The sequence below is a fragment of the Juglans regia genome, chromosome 13 (genome assembly GCF_001411555.2).
Source record: "Juglans regia cultivar Chandler chromosome 13, Walnut 2.0, whole genome shotgun sequence".
Taxonomy (NCBI): domain Eukaryota; kingdom Viridiplantae; phylum Streptophyta; class Magnoliopsida; order Fagales; family Juglandaceae; genus Juglans; species Juglans regia.
This window is the reverse complement of record NC_049913.1, coordinates 6,960,678-6,980,856: the sequence shown is the minus strand read 5'-3', so window position 1 is coordinate 6,980,856 and position 20,179 is coordinate 6,960,678. Positions and strand designations below refer to the sequence as shown.

Here is a 20,179-nt window from a genome sequence, read left to right as displayed (position 1 = left end):
ATGGGGGCTCTGGATGTATACGGCTCTACGCTTGTAATGGGGCTCTGCATGGGGAGAAGGCTTCGGGCGGCGAGATGGGGGTTTCGATGGGGAGAAGACGAAGACGGCGAGATGGGGGTTTCGATGGGGAGAAGGCTTCGGGTGGCGAGATGGGGGTTTCGATGGGGAGAAGATGAAGACGGCAAGATGGGGGTTTCGATGGGGAGAAGGCTTCGGGCGGCCAGATGGGGGTTTCGATGGGGAGAAGATGAAGACGGCGAGATGGGGGTTTCGATGGGGAGAAGGCTTCGGGCGGCCAGATGGGGGTTTCGATGGAGATGAGAAATCAATCGACCCGGAGGGAAAACGACGGTCTGCTTCGTGGATCGACTCGAAGATGAAGGTCGGGAGGGGTGAAGCCAACTCGACAATGAAACTCGGGAGGGGTGGAGAAAACGCGAAGATGAAGCTCGGGACGAAGAAGAAAATGTGTTTACACGGAGAAGACGAGGGAGAGATGCAGGACGAATCGAGAGAATAGGGTTTCATTTTGATTTCCCGCATTTTTTATTTCGGCTATTTTGTTTTAATTTATTTTATTTTGTTTTAAAAATTAAATATTATGTTCAGCAGAACAGAACCTGCTGACGCGGCATGAGCCACGTCAGCCGCGGGGACGCACCGGGGACGCACCCCGGTTGCCCATAGAATTTCTGTTTATAAATTGTCTGTTTTTCAAAAGTGGACCAGATTCACGCATGCAATTGCGTATCAGTTTTAATTAACATATTATCTAACATTGACAATGCAAAAGGAATATATATTAATTCATGTCGCTCATTAAATTCCGGCCGTCTGCTTCAGGCCGGCCATTAATTTGCTTAATTTGTACGTTATGTTTAAATATCGTCGCCGGCCATCATGTGATCCAAGATAACAATTAAATACATTATGTTAAAGTACGCGCGTATTGATCTTTTCAGCAATTTGCCTGAGACGTTAATAGGGTTAATGATGATGCATACGTTCCTGGTAGTTCGAGAAAACAGAAATGTTTTAAGACTCGAATTTGAGTTTTGAATTTGTATTTCGAATATGATTTTTTTTTTTACTTAGTAATTAAAGAATTAGTATTTTTTATTAATATTGTATTTTTTTTTTTTTACTTAGTGATTAAGAAAATATTTTTTAATCATGTTGTAAATTTTTTATTTTTTTTTAAATGTTTATGATAATTAAAAAAATACATGAAAAAAATAATAATAATAAAAAAAAAAATTAGTACTTTTGCCTTTTTGGTGGGTTCTAGGCTAAATCTCTCTGGAGATGTAGCAGTACTCTTGAGAAAATTATCAACAGGGTTGAATTAGAATGATCTACTCTAATAATATTCGAACAAGATTTCCATCCATCGATGTTCATATACATCAAGGGAGGCTATCTAAAGAAGAAGAAGAAAAGCAACGGAAGTGAGCATGCAGTACTTTTAATTCCTCTTATATATAAATATATATATATATATATATATATCTTGCATGCAAATATACCTTCCACGCAAACACGTGCTTCAAATTCCTTTTCTTTTTACGTTATGTTTTTTTGTTCTGTGCCTTGTGGATTAATATATATATATATATATATTCCCAAATTAATATGATGCACCAGCAGAAAGCAACATTAAAGTGACTCAATTCATATTATAATTGTTTTCCTCGACACTTTGACTATCATGTTTTACAGTTTTAGTTATACTTTTATTCTTATATAACGCTTCATGTGACGTAATTTCCATTGTCGACCCATGTATATGTACTAGTCTTATTTATTAATGTATTCAACTTTATATATAGTTTATATTTTTTTGTTGAATATTGAAACAATAAAATAAGTTAAAAACAAATTATATATATTTAATTAACCACTGCAACGTATATTGGAGTGTCTTTTTGACCCTGTTGATGAATGATGTCGCTGAGAAAGTTGGAGTAATCGATTGAATAAAAAATATAATGACTTGCACGAGGCGATTGCTCTGTAATTTTCTAACTAATGGCAAACAACCAAACATGCCAATAAAAAGATTGTTGAATCATGTTGAGTGCATGCATTTTCTTAAGTGGCATTTTGATTTCAATAAAGTATACACACATGATCTAGCAAATCTGTCCAATCAAGTGAGGGCTTAATAATAAAATTGGAACCGAACTGTTATATACTGGATGGCTACCGGCTCTTCTCTAAAAAATACAAAAAAAGTGACAGATCCATAATTCTTAATTTAAACATCATCATGTTCGTGATCATGATGCGCGCTTCAGGCCAATTTGTATACGTACATTATCATTGTACTTAGACTTCCTTATATTCATGGCCGACTTGACGACAGATTAATGAAAGATGATGTTATATATACATGATATATATAATATGAATACAAAATATTTATTGGGTTATCAGTTTATAATATGGGAAATGCTAGTTTATCCCCTCACATTATTCTCTCACTTTGATTGTTGGTGTATTTAATTTTTTTTATTTAATAATTAAGAAAATAATTTTTAATATATTAATGTATTTTTTTATGTTTTAAAAATATTAAAAAATATAAAATAATAAAATAATAAAAACCTACATTTATGCTAGCATCACGCCCAACTGTTAAAAGTTGACCGGCAGCCTACTCTTATAATATATACACAACTCATGTCAACTAATGTACAGAAAACTCACATGCATGCATACTGAGCATTTTCATTACATTGGTCAAATTTATTTTTAAAATTTAGTTAATATTATATTTTTTTATATTTATTTATTTTATTTAAATTTAATCTCTATATTAAATTAGTCATTTATTTTCTATATAATAATAAAATATTATTAAATTAATAATTTTTTTATTTAATTTATTTGTATCACATTTTATAATTCTACCAATTTAATATTAATAATAATTATATTCTAATTAAATTAATATTAAAAAAATCATATTTTCAAATGTCATTTAATGTTAATAAAATAAAATTTTGATTAAATTTAATTAGAGTGAAAAATTATTATTTTAATGTTTGGTGAATTAATTGTAATTCTCTATATTTGATTAATTATTATAGTAGAAATTTAAATTATTTTAGGGATAATCAATCTAATGTAAAATCTTTTTTTTATAAATTATCTAAATTTTAATTAATTTTTTCGTTTGGTAGGATGGTTATAATTTTCAATTTTTCTTGCAGAGAAAAGTACTGTACCGCCCGCGTGTACCAGACAATTTTCGTGAATCGTGATACCCAAGGCGTGATTCCACGCATGCATGACTCTTTTCACGTGCCTAGCTTGCTTTCCTGATTTGTTGCGTGTTATAAAGTATATGACCTTGATACGCGCGGACATTAATCACAATCTATTTACATCAAATTCACAACTTTATATATAATAAAGTAGTACCTTTTTTATATAAAAAAATTAAAGTAGTAGTCAAAAGTAGTTTTAAATAAAATTATTGCTTTATTCAAAAATTCGGCAGGTTTGGAAGTGAGATACAAATTTTATATTTTATTTAAAAGTTTAAAATATTATATTTTAATATTATTATTGTTTTGAGATTTGAAAAGGTTAAATTATTTATTATATTTTATATGATAATTTGAAAAAAATGTAATAATGAGATAAAATAATATGAGAATTTTGTATCTCATCACATCTCCTAAACCTGTCTCGACTCTTTACCCCACTTTGGATAGTGAAAATATTTCATTTCATCTCATCTCATTTCAACTTATCTCATCATTACAATTTTTCTAAATTTTCACATAAAATATAATAAATAATTCAACTATATCAAATCTCAAAATATTAATAAAATAAAAAAAATAATATTCTAATAATTTTTTATTTAATTTTTTATTTTCATTTAAGAACGTCTCGTCTCATCTCACTATCTAAACAGACCTTAATGTTGCTTTAGTTAATGGACAATGCTAGAGCCCCCCGCTTAGGGCTCCCACATACTCTAACATGTATTTTGTCATGTATTTTATTTTTCAGTTATTTTTTACATAAATTTTTTTAACACTTTTAAATATTTTTAAAAAATAAAATAAATTTAGAAATCATTAAAAAATCATTAAAAAAATACTTCTTTAATCACAAAATAAAATATTATTTAGTAATTAAAGAAATATTTTTTAATAATATTGTAAATATTTTTTATTTTTTTAAATATTTAAAATTATTAAAAAAATCTATATAAAAAAAATAACTAAAGTACAACAAAAGTCCTGAGCAGTGCCCCTAGCATTATTCATAGTTAATTTATATATACCTATTGATCATGTCACGTCATTTGTAGAATCCGAAAGAGTCCAAGTTTGGCTGCTTTATTTAAAAGAAAATTTATATTTATAAGCTTAATACACCACACATTATTTTTTTGTTATTTTTTTTATTTTTTTTTTCTCTTATTTAATGTGTATTATATGAATGATGATGAGAATAATTCAATTATTTTAAGAAAATAAAATCAAATAAAATTTAAAAAAATAAAAGAAAGTGTAATGTGATTTAAAGAGGAGATGGAAGACTTGCACAGCTTAATTACCAAACGTCCGTCAACGGCGGCCTGAAGATCAAGCTGCACGTGTTCAAATATTGAGATAGCTTTTTTCCCAATCCAATGGAATTGATAATATCCTCCTAATTAATTTCCTGTTATGATCGTATTTTCCTGATCTCCTTAATTATTAATTTCCTACCTAGAGGTTCAAACCAAAATAAGTACGTAACCTCAGATTAATCTTGAACGTTTCAATTAATACTGTATATATATAACTCAATAAACCAATTTAATTGGATTTTTCTTTTTTGGTTTTAAGTTTTTAATCACATTTTAATTAATAAAATAATTCATACGAAGAGATATCATTATCAACTACAACTAATCATATATATTTATTAAGACTATTCATTCGGATTGAATTTTTTTTCGGCTCAAAACCTTGCTCGATATAGAATGAAAATTGGATTCCATTTCTGGGTTTTGACCCGAAACAAATCTAGACGTGAACCTAGGTTACAAAATTACGGTACTGTGTTTTTTAAATCCAGAACTCAATTTATTTTCTTTTTAATTTGAATATCTTTTAATACCAATATTGATTATGTTAAAATAATATCCACATGGTCACAAATGTTGCTGAACTTTGATGTTTAGAGTAGTGCTAGCGTGCCACTTTAATTGCTGGGCGTGTCTGTTAGTATAAAATTATTTTTTTATTTTTATTTTTTATTTTTTAAATATATTTAAAAAATATATTAATACATTAAAAATTAATTTTTTAATTATTAAATTAAAAAAATAAATATATAAATAATTAAAATTAAAAAAAAATTCTAGTATCATTTTCTTTTCTTTTTCCCTGATGTTTATGTCTGATGATGATCTGGGTACTGTCAAACAGAATATTGATGATATGAAGAGTGATGGTTCATTGGTTAGGATCACGCCTGCAGTCTTTAATTCCAATTTCCAATGGTTTGGATTACTCAATGGAAAATAATATTTCTACTCAGGTGAGTTTGGTTACTAAACTCATCTCAACTCATCATTATAATTTTTTTAAATCTTAATACAAAATATAATAAACAATTCAGCTTTTTCAAATCTTAAAATAATAATAATATTAAAAAATAATATTCTAATAATATTTTATCATCTCAACTCAACTCACTTCAACATCCAAACACAATCTTAAATTTCTTACCGAAAATTTTCACCGAATTATATTTTTTTATTTTTTTATTTTTTTTATTTAATGGTTAAGCAAGTGTTTTTAAGCAAGTGTAAATTAGGTCGGGTGAAAGTGTGATAACGATTTTAATTGGTCTGAATCGTCTGACCTACTACGAGAGGCCATTGAGATCCAAGAGTTATTACTTTACTCTCTGCATTCAAGAGTCATTAAAGGAGGCCAATATTCTTGGGGCAGAGAGTTTGCAGATTCAAACGTTTTCAGCTTTTCACCTGAGACAATGGACATGACCCAGGAGATAAGCTGTACGTTTGAAACATGGGTGAGTTTCATCTCAATTCATTTCAACTCATCATTATAATTTTTTTAAATTCTAATATAAAATATAATAAATAATTCAATTTTTTCAAATTCTAAAATAATAATAATATTAAAAAATAATATTCTAACAATAATTTATCATCTCAACTCAACTCAACTCAACTCAACTTACTTCAACATCCAAAAAAAAAAAAAAGTGAACTAGGAACCTGGAATTTCATCAGGGTTTATGTCCTGGTCTGGACTAGACTAATCAGTTTTGATCTGTATTTAAAATCCGGATTTTAGTTTGGGTATACGTTCGGCATGTATCTTGCTTGGTCTTTTTTGATGAGTCAGGCCACTCGTTCAGAGTAGCCGCTCAAATTGACCGATAGTGTTTTTTTTTAATTTTCTAATTTATATATTTTAAATATTTTAATATTTTAAAAAAATTAAAAAATACATCAATATATTTAAAATTATTTTCTTAATCATTAAATAAAAAAATAAATAAAAAATAAAAAATCAAGCCATCACTTTAAACCGTTAAAGTAAGAGGTAAAATAGTAATTTTTTTTTATATATAAAATTGAATAAAATTAATGCCCCGTATACACGGGAAAAAAAAAAAAAAAAAAAAGGAATTATAAAGGTCATGTGGGTCGTAGTACTTTTACGTCACAGGATTATATCAGTATCATGATGTCACTCTTGACGAATAATCCAAGTCATATACATATATACGCTTTCATGCAAACCTACTCATCATCATGACCACCCACCACATTGACCGGGGCTGCCTCTAGATGATCATGTCGACAAGTCCCAAGGCCAAAACAACATGCATGATATATAATTTCTTCTAATCTCTTTAGAAATTATAATTAATTTGGAATTGGTATGAAATATATACATAGCGAGTGCTCCACAGGCACAGGGACCAGACAACTCCACCATTGATCAGGCAGTCACTGTAATCCCCCACCAACCATGAACGCTTTAAATTGCGACACCCACTTCCAAATGTTCAACTGAGTTTTGCCTGCATAGATATATTTAGGAGCGTGGCTTTCTGAAGTCTGTACCAATTACTTCAGAATATATAGTGAAAGGCAGCCATGGGAGAGCTGGTTTTGGAAGCAAATTATAATTACGGACCTGCAGACATAGTGCCTATCCACCCTTCCAATGGTACCAAAAGCCTAGAAGATCATCTGGTGTTGCAGGTAATTACCAGTAACATCAATATTACAAATAGTCTAGTCTCGAGAGAGATTTCTCGTACTGGATCTAAAGATTGGCAAGGTTACGAGCAGAACGAACAAGAAGCTTGGCTTCCCATCACTGAATCCAGGAATGGCAACACCTTTTCTGTCACCTTTCATTTACTCTGCTCTGGGTTTGGAATGCAGGCCCTTTTGCTTCCTGTTGCATTTGGCACACTTGGATGGTAAGTTTTCTTTCCTTTTTCTTTTCCTTCTGTGAGAGATTTCGTTCGGAAAACTATATGCAAGCTTTTCAATCCGGCCCATGATTTACTTTGTCAGATTCAACTACTCAAATTTGCTCGTTTACGCCATTATTAATAAACTCGGTCGACGAGATAGAAAGACAATGCTTTTATTTCACATGAAATGGATCGATATCAGTGAAACCAAAACTGTTCTAAACAAGATCGAGTATGAATTTGCTGACTACGAGGTGGCTCTAATGACAGGCAGGCCTGCAGACTTTCAGAGTCTAGGTTGGCCATGTGCTTTTTTAACATGTGTATTTATTTCATTTTAGAGAATAAAAAAGGGTGATCCCTCAACTTTTTGAGACTTTGCTAGTCTTTATTTGCTTGCTGGAAACTGCGTTCCGGCCTCCAGGCCAGCAGCTTCCCAGTTGACTCCATGAAGACGTGGATCTAATTAATAAAGTCGATCTATATATACCGACCCCCTCATCGTTTCTAGCTAGATTGGAAGTTCATCCAAAAATCTGGTGTTGGTGTTGTGCGAAGCACAAGATCATTTTATTGGTGGTTACCAGGCCAAGTACTCATGTATGTATATACATATTGTTTATATGGCATTAAATTATTTTTTTAACGTTACTATCTTCAAGAAAAGCACACGTACGTACAGGCCATATTATATGTTAGATCATGTGCTAATTAAGAGGTGATGACTTGGAAATAATTTCATCTCATGCTACATCATTTTATCTCATCTCATTTTTTTTTTCAAACACTATTCAAATACAAATCTAAATAAGTAATTAAAGAACGAAGAGTGTACTAAGTTTTCTTTACCAGATTTTTTACATCGATTCAGATTATATGTTTACGGAATTAAATGTTTTGTGTTGTATTAATTTCCCACTTGACTCGGCCCAGTCAAGTCCTCGTACTGGACCACCTAGCTACCCAGTCGGCTTTCTCAAGTCCTCCAAGTTGTATACAGTGGTTAGAGTAATATCCTGTCTGATAGTGAAAGATTAAAATGTTACATCTCATATTATTAGAATGTTTTTAAAATAATATTATTATTAAAAATAATAACATTTTAATAATATTTTATTTAATTTTTAATTTTTATATAAAATTATCTAATTTCATCTCAATACAAATAGTACCTATATATATGAGAAGTGCTACATATATATAAAAATAAATTCATAAATTAACATATTTTCATGTGATTCAATAGATCTATTTTATAATAAAAATAATTTTACAATCTGACGTACTGCATTAAATTGTCAAGAGTCTCCGTCCCAATTTTGCCTTTATCTCGAAGATAATTCTCTAATATTTTCATGTTTTGTCCATTTCGATCGGTTGCAGGGCATGGGGCGTCACATGTTGGTTACTAGCATACGTGTGGCAGCTCTACACCATATGTCTTCTCGTCCGCCTCCACCAACCACTCCCTGGATCAGTCCGCTACAGCAGATATCTTCAACTTGCTATTGCTGCATTCGGTTAGTATATACACCGCACGTTTATATATTTTCTTTTCTTTAAGATCTAAAAAATCTTGCAATTTTAACAATCTTTTTTTAAGTTTTCAACATTTGGCAAAGATGTTATTCTATTTACAAGTCTATACGAAGTATGCGTGCCTTAACCATCAGTACTAAAGTCAAAAGCTTTAATTAATTAATAGATTTTGATGAAAAGTATATTAGAATCTATTAATAAAGCAAAAGATACTAAAAATTTATTTCGATTGGTTTTTTATACAAGAGTTTTTCAAGAAAACCGAATGAATGTATTTACCTGAAGAATTTTATCCAGCACTATTGTACAAGTCTTGACTAAGAAGACATACGGGCGTATGTATATATATTTAGGTGCAAAGCTAGGGAAATTGCTCGCCATATTCCCGACGATGTATTTATCTGGGGGCACTTGTGCCATGCTGATCATCACTGGTGGTGGGACCCTGAAGCTCTTGTTCAAAACCATGTGTAATGGTGAGGCCACTTGTCTTGCCAAGTCATTGAGCGGTGCAGAGTGGTTCTTGGTGTTTACGTGCATGGCAATTCTTATAGCCCAGTTGCCAAACCTCAACTCTCTGACCGGCCTGTCTCTGATCGGGGCCATCACTGCCGTCCTCTATTCTACTATGATTTGGGTTCTCTCCATCCACAAGGGAAAGCCCAGTGGCGTCTCCTACAGTCCCCCAGAGATTGCCAACTCTGACATGAGCAAAATAAGCAATATTCTCAATGCTCTTGGGATCATTGCTCTTGCTTTCAGAGGTCATAATCTTGTTCTTGAGATACAGGTAGAGCATTCCCTACCTTTTTTATTAAACTTGAGGTCGGTCATAATCTAATCTTAGAGCTTGGTAAGAATACCTCAAATTTCCATGTTGTATTAAACTTGTATGTACTGTTGCAGGGAACATTGCCTTCGAGTCCAAAACACTCATCCCATAAGCCAATGTGCAAAGGAGTGGCAGTATCTTATCTAATAATTGCCATGTGCCAACTTCCCCTCGCAATCGCTGGATTTTGGGTTTATGGAAACAAGGCAAGAAAATTTCCAATTATGATATTTGTCTACTCTTGCCTCTGTTGTAGGACATGGACAAGCCATGCATTCTGTTCTCGCCTTGGGGAGAAACAATAATATTCCTACTTAATGAGAATGTGCATGTTTACTCTGAATTATTCCAGGTACCTTATAATGGAGGATTGCTGACTGCCTTTTCGCAAGTCCACGGACCCAACACCTCGAAGTACACGATGGGCTTCATCTACATACTATTTTTGGCGAACTGCTTATGTACATTCCAAGTCTACGCCATGCCAGTTTTTGACAACTTGGAAGCCAGGTACACATCCAAGAAGAAGCAGCGCTGCCCGAGGTGGGTTCGCATAGGGATCCGGCTGTTCTTTGGAGGGCTGATTTTCTTTGTAGCAGTGGCTTTTCCATTCTTGGGAAGCTTAGCTCCTCTGATTGGAGGTATCACGTTGCCTTTGACGCTTGCTTATCCCTGTTTCATGTGGCTTTCCATGAAGAAACCGCGCCCGAATGGTTTCGTGTGGTGTCTAAACTTGGGGCTCGGTTGCTTCGGCGTTGTTTTTAGTGTTCTTTTAGCTGTTGCAGCCGCCTGGACTTTAGCCGACAAAGGCTTAACTGCCAATTTCCTCAAGCCTTGACAAAAGGAGATCATCTTTAATGTAATTTAAAGCATGTAATTTACATATCCTCTTTTTTACTTTTTTTCTTCTCTCAAGGCAAAAGATAAAAATGCTGGGAGAACTAATATCAGATTATAGCAGTATGATATTATTGAGGTATTGATGATAGGGGGATTTGCGCCAATCATATTGACAGAGAAGTAGCATTGTGACACAAGTGTTGTGTCATTTGCTGCTCTATGGACTTTAGATGCCTTCGAAACAGAGAAATCATGTGTCACAGATGGATCTGATGAGCAAATGATACTTTGTTTAGGAAGGTGCTGTTTATTGTGGATATTACAAACTAAGGATCTCCTTCGATAATAATGTTTATGAGCCCATGTGATACGGCTAAGCAAATTGCTAGGAAGTGCGGCATTTGCTTCATCTGTGAGTTGACCATGCATGGGAACTTGGGAAGGATGTGAAATCATGTTAAAGTATATAATTGTTAGGGTTCTGGATTAATTATATGATTGGCAAATTTTATGCCGACAAGAAGAATTGCTTTCAATGAATCTTTTTCTGTTTTATGATATGGGAATCAGATGGACCATGTCATCTTAGCATCAAGTTTCTAGATCATGCATTTATTTGGCAAAAAAAGATGCATTGTAGAGCAAACATAAGAAGCTGAAATAGGCTGAACCTGAGAATACGGAACATAACCAAGTTCTAGCTATGCAAGCATACTATCAGAATACAGAGAACGTAAGCAGAATCTAAATGAAAATAGAGATGCTTCGAGTTTAATTCGGAGCGTAGCATAGATTTTTAAAGGCCTAAAGACAACATAGTATAGACTGTCTTACAAAGCGATATATATTGCAGTTTTTGTGAGCTAACAGTTAACTAGTAATCAGTATTTGGACAAAATTAGGAGGGTCGAAGCATAACAGTAAATCCAAGTGCTTGTTTCCCATGGTTTCTTACCATGAAATTACTGATTGATACAGCTCTTAAATGTTTCTTGAGCCTTTGAAGTTCTTTATATATAATCAGTACTAAGTTCGAAGGAATCAAATTCCTAACCTTGGAACCTCCCCCATTGGCAACCATGAGGAGAGGAACCTCTTGGTAACAGCGGACCGACTATACCGACCCCCGTTCGCTTTGTCTTTTGTCTTCCCCATGGCCAACAGGAGAGCCATGCAAGCCCTGTTCAATGCAAACCATACCCAGTTGCAAGCAATGCCTTGAATGCTGCATCACACATTTTCAACTTTCGTGCAGCACACATTCACAAAGAAAGTTAAGTCCGTCTCGAATTATTCGCATTGTTGCTAAATCATGCATTGTTAGAGCGCGTTAACAAGCACTTTGAGCATATTTCCTTTCTTTTATTGAACCAACGCAGTAAAATAGAATGCCTCATCAGCTATGTTCTCTCAACTTGAGTTGGACTAACCTTGGATTCTTCTATAAATAGCACCACTTCCTACTGTAAAAACCCAGCAGTGTTAGTAATTATCATTATCATTATCATTATCATTTATTGTCCATTTTCATTGCTAACGTTATAACCATGGCAGATCAGCATTCTAAAGCCCAGGAAGATGAGGCAGCCCCAAAGGTGGCCGGAGAATCAGTGTTTTGTACTGGGATGTTCTTAGAAAAGAAAGAAGACAAGAGACCTCAAGAGGATGTGGCCGTGACGGATGCTGAACCAATGGAAGAGGAAGAGAAGCCCAATCTCTTGGAAGAGCTCCGCCAGTCTGAAAGCAAGTCCGGCTCGGTAAGCTATAATTTGATTATTTACGGCAGCACGTCGATAGGATAGCGTAACTAGGAGAAGAAACCGACCGTAGATTGTTCTATAAACACAAGTCAATTTTGTCATTATTAACTAAGAATATCCGGCCTGCTTTGGAAATGTGCAGTCTAGCGATGAAGACGATGGAGGAGAGAAGAAAAAGAACAAGATGAAAGGGTTGAAGAAAAAAATATCAGGCCAAAAAGGAGAGGAAGATACCAAGCACAACGAAACATTCATTCCAGCTGACAATGGCAATGAAAAAGCAAATGCAGAAGCAACACACCCAGAGGAAAAGAAAGGGTTTTTAGAGAAAATCAAAGAAAAACTTCCAGGACAACACAAGAAGCCGGAAGAAGGCGCTTCCGAAGGGTGTGAAGCAAATGAGCCCTGAAGGTGAACCAAAGGAGAAGAAAGGAATCTTGGAGAAAATTAAGGAGAAGCTGCCTGGGTGCCAGAGGAATGAAGAGAAGAAGGATTGACTAAAATGGAACCTGGAAAGGAATTTTCATCGCGCACATTTCCCGTGCAGCTTGCTTCATATGTATGCATGAGTCTTGATTTGGTGATTTCTAGTTTTTTAGATGTAGTTTTTTTTTTTCCCCACTCTGTAGACGTTGTGTGTTTTGCTTAATGGCTCATGAAGGCTGTCTTTGCGGGCCAAAATTTTCATCTGGTTAGCCTTCAACTGAAAATTTGAAATGGGAACGGGAACTCTTGTTTAGTCTCCGCTTCTCGTCAGGGAAGCACTTCTTTAAAGCCTAATGCCTGAGTTGGCTGCAATCAAATCACAGGCTTCTGTGTTCACAGATATAAAAACAACAGAAGGAACAGATATACGTACATACGCTGTTAAATACAATAGAAAATATAAAACAGGATTCTAAGAAGCTGCAAACAATATCACTAAACCCCGTGCAACATTTACAGCACAAGCATTTCAATATGTGTCGATGTTTTACTGAATAGTAAGTATGTTCATCACATTAGCAACAAACTAAAAGACTTGTAAGAGTTGTTTCCTCTCCTAAGAAGGTATTTCTAAGCTTCTACAATCTTCCTCAAAGGAATAAGGAACATATATGTCATCGGCATATACAGGCCCTAGCACAGTGTGACGATGTTCTGCAGATGTCAATGAAAGCCTAAAGATATCCTATTTTTCAATTAAATATGTCATGAGTCATGACAATTATCAACAACAAAAATAACCACCTCTAAAATTCCAGCTATGCCAATTGTCTTCAGGAACTTGTGAGATCTACTTCTAGTGCCGTCATCAGTTCAGTGATGACTGAACCGAGATTCTTTGCAATTGGTGCAAATTTCTAACTGTAATAAATTTTACATAACAGTTACAATATGAATCCAGATGTCCAACTATCACATAAAAAAACCAACCTTCCTGAGGGATTCTAGATTCAACAATAAAAAATGATAGACACTTCATGGGAAATGCCTCCCACAGAATCAGTGGCCAGCAGCTCCTACTTTACATAATGTATCTTACATAGAACTAATGAGATTTACATTGGAAAAGAAAGTGAAAATCTGCTCTTGAGTCCCATCATCCATTTTTTAAGTAATAAACAACCAAAAAACCGAGGACTAGATTGAAATATACTTAGTACATCAAATTTTTACGAATAAGAATGACAAAAATCATCTACAGGCGGAAAATTGAGAAGTAATTACTCACTGAGACAATTCATATAAATTGGAAAGACAAGAAGGTGTAGGCCATTCAATGATAGATACATGAATGTGTCAAATTATGGGGTTTGCCCAGTTTACTGCCTCTAAGAGTTACAGAGCATCGGACTCTTGTATAAAACTTAGACTTTACTAGTCTACCCAGAATGTAGGCCCTCGACCTCATCACAAATGTCAAGTTCATAGGAATGGCTACTTTCTCATGGTGGTCTCTCACGCTTGGGATTGCCGAAATCCCACCATAGAGTGGCACTTGATGCCCTAGAACCACCGTCACTGCGGCTCGCTGACTCTTCCTTGGCTGATAGAACTTTTTCATCTATTTCATCGATCCGTCACCCCAAAAAAAAAAAAAATGAAAACATTATTAATAGGGAATAGAGCGAACCAACAGCATGTCCAGTATATCCTTATGGAAACACTATGTTATTAGAGAGGGTAATGAAGACATGAGCCCTAATAATTATCAGGGAATAAGGACTGCCGATAGAGATGAGTTGAATCGATACTTGTTCATAAATAGCTTTTAGCGCGATTATGACCCCTCGTTTAAACTTCTAAACCTTTCCTCTCTTACATGGCAAGATGCTTTCTTCATCTGGATTTTACTTTTTATTCGCTGAAGTAGGACTCAACTTCCAACCGTTCTAGTCTACATCAGTTTCCATCATGGATTAAATGACCATTGATTTTCCACGCGGACAAACGCAGGAAGTTTCCAAGGGGGCAAGAACACGAGACCCTAAAGGACAAGCCAAGTAAATACAACATAATGGACCCTAACCCTGGTGCTCTTTTGATAAACAGCTGGGCTGGGGCTCTGCTTCGTGCAGCCTTGAAACAGGCTTTTTCAGGCAATATAATAAAGAAAGTACCAATCAAATTCAATTTCTTCTGCTGCGTCCCACCTCCCAACATGACAAAACCAAGAACAGTCTGACCCCACTCCAAGAAGACCTTCTGAAGGACCATACTACCCATGTATACAATAAGAATGAAATGTTAAAAAGGGGTAAAAAAAGACTTTCCGAGCTTGTAAACCTAATCTAGCACGGTTAAAAGTGCATTAATTAAGCATGCAAATTGTACAGACCTCTCCCGAGGCAAGTTGGAGCCGGTAATAGTGAAGTTCGAAAGGGGTGGCCGTGACATGGACGCCGAAGAACGTGGCTGGATTTCTGTACAAGAGTTTGACCGTCGAATTCAACGAGAGCATATCTGTTGGTACCCCTGAGTGATCATTCCCCGCCTGTATGTTGAAGTTCTCGAAAACTAGGTTCTGCCCAAAGACAAAAACCAAAAGATACGCTTCTTTTTATCTGCTTTATCTCTTAGTAATATTTAAAAGGCAACAATTTATTTGATACATCTATAAACAATCCAGCAAATAAACAAGCAAAAAGCTAAATGTTTGCGGGATTCAAGGAATAATTTGTACAACGCAACGGCATATGATCCCACGATTTCTGGGGTAAACGAAACCATGAACCGAAAAACTGAGTCGAGCCTATTGTACTATTGAACTCGAAACGGATGATCAATACCGGGGAGAGAAGGAAATGAATGAAAACAAAGGGACTCTACCTTAACGAATACTTTAGGCTCGTAACTCTTGCTCGCACCCCACAGAATCAATGAGAAGATCGTGAAAAGCAGCAGGAAGAGAAAAACGAAGAAGAAGTACAGCCTCACTCTGCGGCACGGACCCTCGAAGACTCCACCTTCGTGGTCGTCATCGTCGCAGTCGTCGTCAGACTGTGGCTCTTTCTGTATCTTCTTCCAGGCGGATGGGTTTCTGGGGTTCTTGAGGGACGCGGAGAACCGCGAGGTGGAGGACTCGCGAGAGTGGTGGATCGGCGAGCAGTGGTAGTAGTGGTGGGGGGAGCCCATGGGGCTCGAACCGTAAGACATTTTTTCGACGTCGTGGTTCGAGGGACTCTGCACGAAGTAGACGGGCCTCCGAGGAGAGCGCGGCGGTGACAAACCCTGGTCCACGCTCGTCACCTCCGAGTCTGACTTCGCGTGCATTGCCATCGCCATAAAAACACACGCGGACACAGAGACACGGTGAAGGATTAAGGAAGATAGGGGATATGGCTTTGTGCCCGAGGGTTATATTTTCTGTATTTTTATTTGTTATATATCCAAGAAAGGAAGTGGCAGTCTGACAGATAACGCAGAGCACGAAGGTGCAAGAGATATCGGTGCGGTTTGATAGATAGAAGAGATAGTTTTAAATATTATTTTTTAATATTATATATTATATAAAATTTAAAAAAATTATAATAATAAAATAAAATAAAATAATATGACACTATTAAAACGGCAAATAACGAGACTTTCTAAATTGAAGTTTTTAAATTGCGAGGATCAATGTTTGTTCGTTTGTGCATCTCGTTTAGGACTAGGGTGGCTTTGGAGTAAATATTAATAAACATTTCAGAGTTCCTTAAATATTGATGATCGGTGCTGCTCTCCCGCTCACTGCAACTTACCGTTACCTCCGATTATTCTTTTATTTTTATTAGTTTTTTAATTTATATTTTTTATTATTTTAAAATATATTAAAAAAATTAATATACTGATACTTCCTTGATTATTAAATAAAGAAAAAAACTAAAATACATTATGTGTCAAAACGAGGGGACAAACTGAGTGGACAAAGTAGCATTTTTCAATATTGATTATTGGGATATCAAATTCAGACCGTTTGGATATAAGAAGTATTTTATCTCATCTCATTATGATAATTTTTAAAGATTTTTACACAAAATAAAGTAAACAATTCAATTTTTTCAAACCACAAAATAATAGTAATATTAAAAAATAATATTCTAACAATATTTTATTTAACTTTTAACTTTCACATCACATCACCTCAACTCATCTTATCTCAATTCACTATTCAAACAACACCTCAATTTATTCTCTGACTCCCCATATAGAGCAATGGAAAAAACACCCAAAACTCAAGTCTCTCGTAATATTTCAAAGTTAATTAATATTAGGGTTCTTGAAATAATAATTATTAGTAAGTAAGGTTGTGCATTTAGGCTGAATATATTTTCAATCCGGTCTGAAACCCATAAATCTAAGTGAATTCTGGCAATTATCCACCCGAATCCAGTTACAGATACCGTTTATTTCTTCAGTTATTCGTAACCGAATCTTTTTTATAAAAAACAAAGTGGTTTTGTTTAAACAAAACCACGACATTTTGTAATACTAATTACTTCCCCAACTTGCCCTACCTCTACACATACAGTGTGCATCTCTCTCTCTCTCTCTACAATTTGCTCTATCTTTCTCTCAAGTTCTTGAAATCCTATCAAATAGCATCCCTATCAATCAGTCGTCACTGGTGAGAGGTCGCCATCCTTTAACATCATAAAATAACTAGCATTTTCTCACTATTATCGGTATGTTCATCACTCTCAGTTTTGAATGTTTGTGTCAATTTGTATTGTAACTTTTACATTTATGTGTTTAAAGTTTGATTATGAGTGATGGGTTTAAACTGAATTTTGCTTAGAATCTAAAACCGGATACCCTGTCGAACTGTAATCGATTTTGCCTGGATGGGTATCTGCCCGATTTCAAAAATCCGGATGCGGATCCAGATGCACAACCTTATTAATAATTGCTTAGGATGATGAAAAGAGTTTTGCTACACAACCTCTACTACACTCCACATTTTTTTAAATTTTTAAATTTTTAAATTTTTTTTTAGTTTATTTTTTTAAAATTATTTCAAATTTTCTATTTATTATTCATATAATAAATATTTGATAAAAGAAAAAAATAATAATAAATGGCCTACAGTATGTATAAATGGTAATTGGGCGTCGAGCGGGTAAGTGGCCTAAAGTATGTATAAATGGTAATTGTTCCATAATTATTTGTTAATTTTGTACATTTTAGTCCGTATTAGAAAAGGATCTTCATTAAATATGTTAGTCGTTCTATTATTGGTTTTAATCGTTCATTGTATCATAAATACAATATCCGTCTCTCATATATTTTCTTCTATATTTGGAAGGGGGATTTATGCACTTTGGGTCGGGCTCATGCCACTTCACAAGGCCTGCAATGCCAGAAGGGGACGAGTCCGAGAAGTTTGAAGTAGCTAGGCCCAGGCGACAACCACCGAGGGAAGGGAAGAAGCTCGGTCGGCAGCTAGTCCTATTTCCCCATCTTAGTGCATTAAATGAGATTAAGATCGCTTAGAGTCTAGTCCCCAAGGAATCAACCATATTAAATTCAGCTCAAAGTGGTCTTCCTCAAAGCAGGGCTCGATGCCTGTTGCTGATGGTCACATTAAAGGCTACGGGCTACCTCTCGCTGTCACCCTAAAAGGGGGAGATGATCATGACATGTAGTTTTTTACGAGGAGCAAAGCAAGAAACGGAGAAAGGGCAATGGTTTAAAAGGAAAAGAAGGCGACAGGAAACATGTAAGGAACTCAGACTCCCGAACTTTAGGCAGGACAAAAGCGGATTTCATTGACTTTAGCATTGGAGGCTTCCCAGCTCCGACCAACCTTTAGATGGAAGGTAGGGAGTCCAACCTATGTGGCGGTGACAAAACACGCATCAACCATCTTAATATAATATTATGTTATTCATGTCTAAATTCACACAACATATCGGAACGTAGAAAAGAATTATCTCCGGCCTACGATGGTGATTCGGGTTTCTATACAATGCTCTTCACGTTCATCCATAAGATAATAATAAATAAGCAAATAGAAATAAATATAAAGAGACACATATATTTACGTCATTTAGCATAAAAGTCTACGTCCACGGGTTGTTTGGAAATAAAATTCATTGTGATTAGTGATTTTACAATCTCTCATGACCTCACATATTACTCAATACAATGAAAGAATTTAGTCTAGGCATAGAGAAGTCATCCCGAGCCTATCGAGAGTCCCCATTCATTTGTAGAGATCTCCTCCTTTTATAGAGATATGTTTTCTTCCTTTGAGTAACAGATTCCAACTTGTTTTGTGAAACCTTTTCCTTTTAGAAGTCTAAGCAAACTTATTTTGATTTATCTCTTCTTTGCCTCATCTCTTCATTACCTTATCTCGCAGCTTTATCTCTTTTCTTATTATTAGTGATAAGTTTTCAAAAGGCTGGACCTAGTCAATTTAGTCTCTAACAGATGCCCACGATTCTTAAGATAAACTTGTTTATCAAGAAGGTCTTGAGAATCTTGAAGTCAATCGTAACGAGGTAACTTGTAAGAAATTGTAGAAAAAATAATTCTAGAAACTGGTCCATAGTTTGTCACTATTATGCAATGCAATGGTGATCTCCATGAGTGATCATCAAGAAGAATTTGTGAACTTTGTAGTAAGAGCCTTTGAGGATGGGCTTCTATGAAGTTTGTTTGTAAGAATATTTGCGTGATAATTGAGTGTACTGATGATTGCATGTGACAGCTAGTGAAGTGCGCATATTTTCGTACTCGATGATCTTTTTTGTTCTTGGTGGCTTCAGTAGATTTTGCTTTGTGCCACGATTTTTAGTTGGTGTTTAATGTTTAATGTTTCCGTTTTGATATAGATGTAAGAGTTTGTTTGTAAAAACCCGCACTTAAGTGGTCAGGGAGCCCATCGACCCCTGGATCCATCTTAGGCGGTTGCTGAGTCCATCAACTCATTCCTGAAGGACACCTACGTGAGGTTGTTGTAGAGCTCAGAGGCTCGTTCCCTAAGAAAACCCACTGGCCGTGGTCGTGGCGAGTGGAGACACTCGACTTGCGTTTGGCACGAGGGTGCCTAAACCGCATAATGCTGACGATAAGAGTGTAGAAAGATGATGCCTAGACCACGTACCCCTGGCAATGCGAGTGTAGCGAGAGGACTCTTTGACCGCGTAACCCTGGCAGTGCGAGTGTAGCGGGAGGATGTACCTACCGTGTAACTCTAGCGATGCAAATGTAGCGGGAGGATGACTCAACTGAGTAACTTTGGAAATGAGAGTGTAGCGGG

The 20,179-nt window shown here is 35.2% G+C and overlaps 2 protein-coding genes and 1 pseudogene across 4 annotated transcripts; 2 read left to right on the top strand and 1 right to left on the bottom strand.

Annotated features, from left to right (window-relative positions):
* Positions 1 to 6,958: 6,958 nt before the first annotated feature.
* Positions 6,959 to 10,989, top strand: LOC108993316 (lysine histidine transporter-like 8). 2 transcript variants are annotated; one of them, XM_018968196.2, is made up of 6 exons: positions 6,959 to 7,258; positions 7,349 to 7,482; positions 8,863 to 8,999; positions 9,372 to 9,808; positions 9,925 to 10,056; positions 10,203 to 10,989. In XM_018968196.2, the coding sequence occupies exons 1-6, from the start codon at positions 7,151 to 7,153 to the stop codon at positions 10,686 to 10,688; spliced, it is 1,434 nt and encodes a 477-aa protein (XP_018823741.1). In that variant the 5' UTR covers positions 6,959 to 7,150; the 3' UTR covers positions 10,689 to 10,989. The 2 variants fall into 2 exon arrangements, with proteins under 2 accessions (XP_018823741.1, XP_018823740.1); XM_018968195.2 differs by having other exon boundaries at positions 6,959 to 7,482.
* A 1,204-nt stretch (positions 10,990 to 12,193) lies between these two features.
* Positions 12,194 to 13,197, top strand: LOC108993312 (annotated as a pseudogene).
* A 981-nt stretch (positions 13,198 to 14,178) lies between these two features.
* Positions 14,179 to 16,377, bottom strand: LOC108993311. 2 transcript variants are annotated; one of them, XM_018968190.2, is made up of 3 exons: positions 15,763 to 16,377; positions 15,272 to 15,457; positions 14,179 to 14,497 (listed from the first exon to the last, which is right to left on the bottom strand). In XM_018968190.2, exons 1-3 carry the CDS (start codon positions 16,216 to 16,218, stop codon positions 14,210 to 14,212), a joined length of 930 nt encoding a protein of 309 aa, XP_018823735.1. In that variant the 5' UTR covers positions 16,219 to 16,377; the 3' UTR covers positions 14,179 to 14,209. The 2 variants fall into 2 exon arrangements, with proteins under 2 accessions (XP_018823735.1, XP_018823736.1); XM_018968191.2 differs by having other exon boundaries at positions 14,397 to 15,151.
* Positions 16,378 to 20,179: the final 3,802 nt, after the last annotated feature.

Coding starts and splice junctions, on each gene's coding strand:
- LOC108993316 (XM_018968195.2), top strand. CDS start 7,151: ATGGGAGAGCTGGTTTTGGAAGCAAATTATAATTACGGACCTGCAGAC. Junction 7,483..8,862: donor GCATTTGGCACACTTGGATG/GTAAGTTTTCTT, acceptor GATCGGTTGCAG/GGCATGGGGCGTCACATGTT. Junction 9,000..9,371: donor ACTTGCTATTGCTGCATTCG/GTTAGTATATAC, acceptor ATATATATTTAG/GTGCAAAGCTAGGGAAATTG.
- LOC108993311 (XM_018968190.2), bottom strand. CDS start 16,218: ATGGCGATGGCAATGCACGCGAAGTCAGACTCGGAGGTGACGAGCGTG. Junction 15,458..15,762: donor AGCCTAAAGTATTCGTTAAG/GTAGAGTCCCTT, acceptor GTCTTTGGGCAG/AACCTAGTTTTCGAGAACTT. Junction 14,498..15,271: donor TCCAACTTGCCTCGGGAGAG/GTCTGTACAATT, acceptor TCGATGAAATAG/ATGAAAAAGTTCTATCAGCC.